The 4,031-nt window shown below is 37.7% G+C and overlaps 1 protein-coding gene across 3 annotated transcripts; it reads right to left on the bottom strand.

Annotated features, from left to right (window-relative positions):
* Positions 1–425: 425 nt before the first annotated feature.
* Positions 426–2,973, bottom strand: LOC141648240 (uncharacterized). Of its 3 annotated transcripts, none has more exons than XM_074456757.1 (3): positions 1,285–2,973; positions 802–1,163; positions 426–705 (listed from the first exon to the last, which is right to left on the bottom strand). In XM_074456757.1, exons 2-3 carry the CDS (start codon positions 1,144–1,146, stop codon positions 616–618), a joined length of 435 nt encoding a protein of 144 aa, XP_074312858.1. In that variant the 5' UTR covers positions 1,147–1,163; positions 1,285–2,973; the 3' UTR covers positions 426–615. The 3 variants fall into 3 exon arrangements, with proteins under 3 accessions (XP_074312858.1, XP_074312859.1, XP_074312857.1); XM_074456758.1 differs by having other exon boundaries at positions 802–1,148; XM_074456756.1 differs by having other exon boundaries at positions 802–2,973.
* Between the last annotated feature and the right edge of the window lie 1,058 nt (positions 2,974–4,031).

Here is a 4,031-nt window from a genome sequence, read left to right as displayed (position 1 = left end):
CGCCTCGTGTCTGGAGGAGAAATTGGCACGGCCAAGGCCCACGAAAGTGGGCTTCGTGTAGTGCCAGTGAAATGAAATGGCGGCCGAGGCACGACTCATAGTGTGCCGTGTTTGAGTGTGCCCAAGTAATTTCTCCACTCCAACTTTGTTTCTTTGCATTTATGGCGTGCCTGGGTTAGGCATGAACTTCTTTCTAAAACTTGGGTCCAGACACACGACCTATGAAGTGCCGTGCTAATCATGGGCAAAATGAAGTGCCGGTCCAACAGCCCGCGTGCTCACTTCCATCTCTACCGACCCCCAAATTGGTTGCAATTGATCCCATTTGACTTTTCTATGAAAATCAAGTCCCTCTCACTAACTCGGAATCAAGTATCAACAACTCATGAATGTCTTCTATCAAATCAAAGAGGTATGAACAACAATTGAACTAACTAACAACTAACCATAACATCCGATCCAATTTAAAAGCTTGGTATTATCATGTTCAAAATAATGATGGATCATAAGTAACAACGCACCCAAGTCGAAAACATGCATGTCACTTAAACGCAATCAAACTTGTGGAGTAATTCACTCGGAATTCACTGGTAACTGGCAATGTTTCTTGTTGTTTTAGTGAGAGCGTGAGCCGGAGGCAGAGGGGCGGTTGCTTGATGGTTTGGGAGTGTGTGAGACAGGAAGCTTTTCCTTCTTCAACAGGACCTACCAAACATTAAAGGATGAGATTATCAGCTTTTTTTTATATATATTATATTAAATTACCAACAAAATCACATAAAAAATATTAAATTAAATTACCTTGAAGTTAAGGTTCCAGTTTGCTGCGGTGCTTACTAATTTAGTTTGGGCGTTTTTGGAGAGGGAGTTAGCACAGCGAGCATATTGACCCGACCATATCTCCCCCTGCTGCAAATTGTGAAGAGCAGTGAGATGATACACTTCTGAGATGGTGTACACAACATCTGATTTCATCAGAGCCCGCATCGCTATAACATCACGAACAACATGTTCCTCAAAAGGTCCTGCATTTCCATTGCGAAGCTCATCGTTATGGAGATACTCGGCAAAATAATCAAATTTTTGCTGATACTCAAGTTCTTTGAAATCTTCCAGATTTGGGGGCGAATACGGGACGGCGGCCATACCTGGACAAATCAATACTACAAATTGAATAGTAAATAAAAGTATGGTTAACAAATGAGTAGTAATTGAAATTCAATAACAAATCAATACTAACTAATTCAACGACAAATATAAACAATAAAAAGATTAATATCATACCAACTAATTCAAGGATTGTAAAGAGTGATAAAGATAGATGAGTCGTCTTACTGGTCCAAGTTTCTTAGGGTTAGATTGTTCGAGTGATTCTCTCAAATGTCAAATGGATAGTTATTGGGGGTTTAGTCCGTCTTACTTGTGACGGCAACTTGAGTTGGATTTTACCAAACTCTGCTACAAGGCCCATATTGCTTGACTTTTTCAGACCGATTACTCTCATCGGATAATTTTAATTTTAATTGGCTCCAAATATGATTAGTACTCATAAAAATGGCAAGGAAGTGGCAAAAGCTAGCGCAGCTGCCAGCAGAAGGAGAATTTCCTGGCCGAGAACAAATGTCGCTGAAAAAGGTCACTTCTTCATTTACGCAAATGATGACAGAAGGTTTACGATTCCCTTGACCTATCACCAGAGTGATATTCTTCAAGAGTTATTCAGAATGGCAGAAGAAGAGTTTGGGCTAACGAGAGACGGGCCTATTATATTGCCGTGTGATTCACTTTTTATGGAGTATGCCATCTCTATGGTACAACAAAGACATATGACCAAGGATTTTCAGAAGGCATTTATTTTGTCCTTTGGTGACTGTTGCTCGACTTTATGCTTGCAGCAAGATCACACCAAACACCAATTCTTAGTATGTTAGGAGTAGTTTTTAGCTAGGCAGCGGAGAAGTAATCGTCTTCTCCTCCTTTGTAAATGACATGATATTATAGATGTAGCAATTGCTTATTCACTCGCGTAACATAAAAAGTTTGAAACTAGAGATGCGCGTTTGAGAATTTCTTTATGATCCATAATTTATTGTAGCTAATAACTAATGTTTTATAAAAGTTATTGCATTTGATATAACTTAGAAGATAAACGAATAGTACTCGGTAGTGAGCAGACAAAACAATTGTTTCTGATGAAGTCACTAGAAATTTCATTAATCTGAGCTCTAAGGCAAAACTACATCTCTTATGTACAAAATATTCAAAGAACAATACTAAAACTATGTTTTAGAAACTAGAAATTAGCAGATGTTGATTAGTTTGCTGTTGATGTTCAACTAATGACGAGTATCTACAGTCAGTCAAAGAAGCAATCAATGCATTCTCCAAGTCCTTAGCCACGTGCTTTTGGATCATAGAGATGATGTACTCCATCAAACTTGAATCACACGGCAAGGTAATTGGCCCGGAAGCTCCTATACCGAATTCTTCCTCCGCCATTCTTAATAATTCTCTGAAAATATCAGTCTTTAGGTATGTCAAGGGAATCATGAAGCGTCTTCCATCAGTTGTGTAAACAACAAAATGACCTTCATCGGTCACTGGTCTCGACCAGGAAACCCTCTTCCTGCTGGAAATTGCCATTCTTTGCCACTTCTTTGCCATCTTTATGAGTTTCTTTGTACTTATCATTTTTGCAGGTTTTAAGAAATCTTTCACAATGAGAAAATGTTTTAATTAAAAAAATGTAAAGATGAAGTACTTGTGTTGTGTTTTGAATTGTGAATTAACTTGGGAGAAATGATCAAGTTTTATAGACTCAAATTAAAGACATATCACTTAAATGTTAACTAACACCTTGTTTGAATAGTTTGGGGGACAAAGCATGTGGAAATATCAGGTGGGTATGTTTGATTTGTAGTACTACCAATTATGTAGACCTAAGATGTCTTCTTGTTGATTGTTTGTAGTAACTTACAGGACTCATTATTAACCATATATCTCCAAATCAAAATATCCCCACAAATACTGTCAGCATATCAAGTCAACAATCATCCTCTCAATTACCTCCTAAAATCAAGGGAACTTAATCATGTTCATATTGCAAATATGGGAAGATTATATTTGTGTATCATTGTAATTATAGTATTTATTCTTACTGTCATTAGCCTTGTAAATCCTATAAATATGCAATTCATTCATCAGTAATAATTATCAATTCATTTAACATCAACTAACCTTGTCTTATATGGTATCAGAGCGCAACCATACATGGACTCTCGTTCCTCGCTCTCAGTCACAAAACACCATTGGCTGCAAATGGGTATTTCGCAATAAATATAACCCAGATGGCACCCTAAAACAACACAAAGCTCGACTTGTTGCAAAAGGCTTCCATCAACGCCCAGGTATTATACTGAAACATTTAGTCCCGTTATAAAACCAGCTATTGTTCGTCTTATTCTATCTCTAGCTGTTACGCAATCATGGCCCCTTCGTCAACTAGATGTCAACAATGCCTTTCTTCAAGGAAAATTGACTGACAATGTATTCATGATTCAACCATCCGGCTTTGTTGATCAAACAAAACCCGACTATGTTTGTAAACTCAATAAAGCAATCTATGGACTCAAACAAGCTCCTCGAGCTTGGTACACCGAATTAAAAACCCATCTAATTACTCACGGTTTTAAACAATCTATTTCTGATTCATCTTTATTCATTTTACAAAATAAGACTACTTGTATCTATATGCTTGTTTACGTTGATGATATCATCATCACCGGACCAAATCCAACACATCTACAAACATTCATTACGGCATTATCTACGCGGTTTTCTTTAAAAGACCTTGGACCACTATCATATTTTTTGGGCATAGAAGTTATCCCAAATGAACTCGGCCTACACCTAAACCAATCTAAATACATTCATGATCTTCTCACCAAATACAACATGCTTCACGCTAAACCAACTACAACACCGATGGCCACCTCTCCACCACTAACTCGTGAAGATCATCTACCTATTCA

The sequence above is a fragment of the Silene latifolia genome, chromosome 3 (genome assembly GCF_048544455.1).
Source record: "Silene latifolia isolate original U9 population chromosome 3, ASM4854445v1, whole genome shotgun sequence".
NCBI lineage: Eukaryota > Viridiplantae > Streptophyta > Magnoliopsida > Caryophyllales > Caryophyllaceae > Silene > Silene latifolia.
Note: the sequence above shows the minus strand (reverse complement) of the source record. Positions and strands in the feature narration are given on the sequence as shown.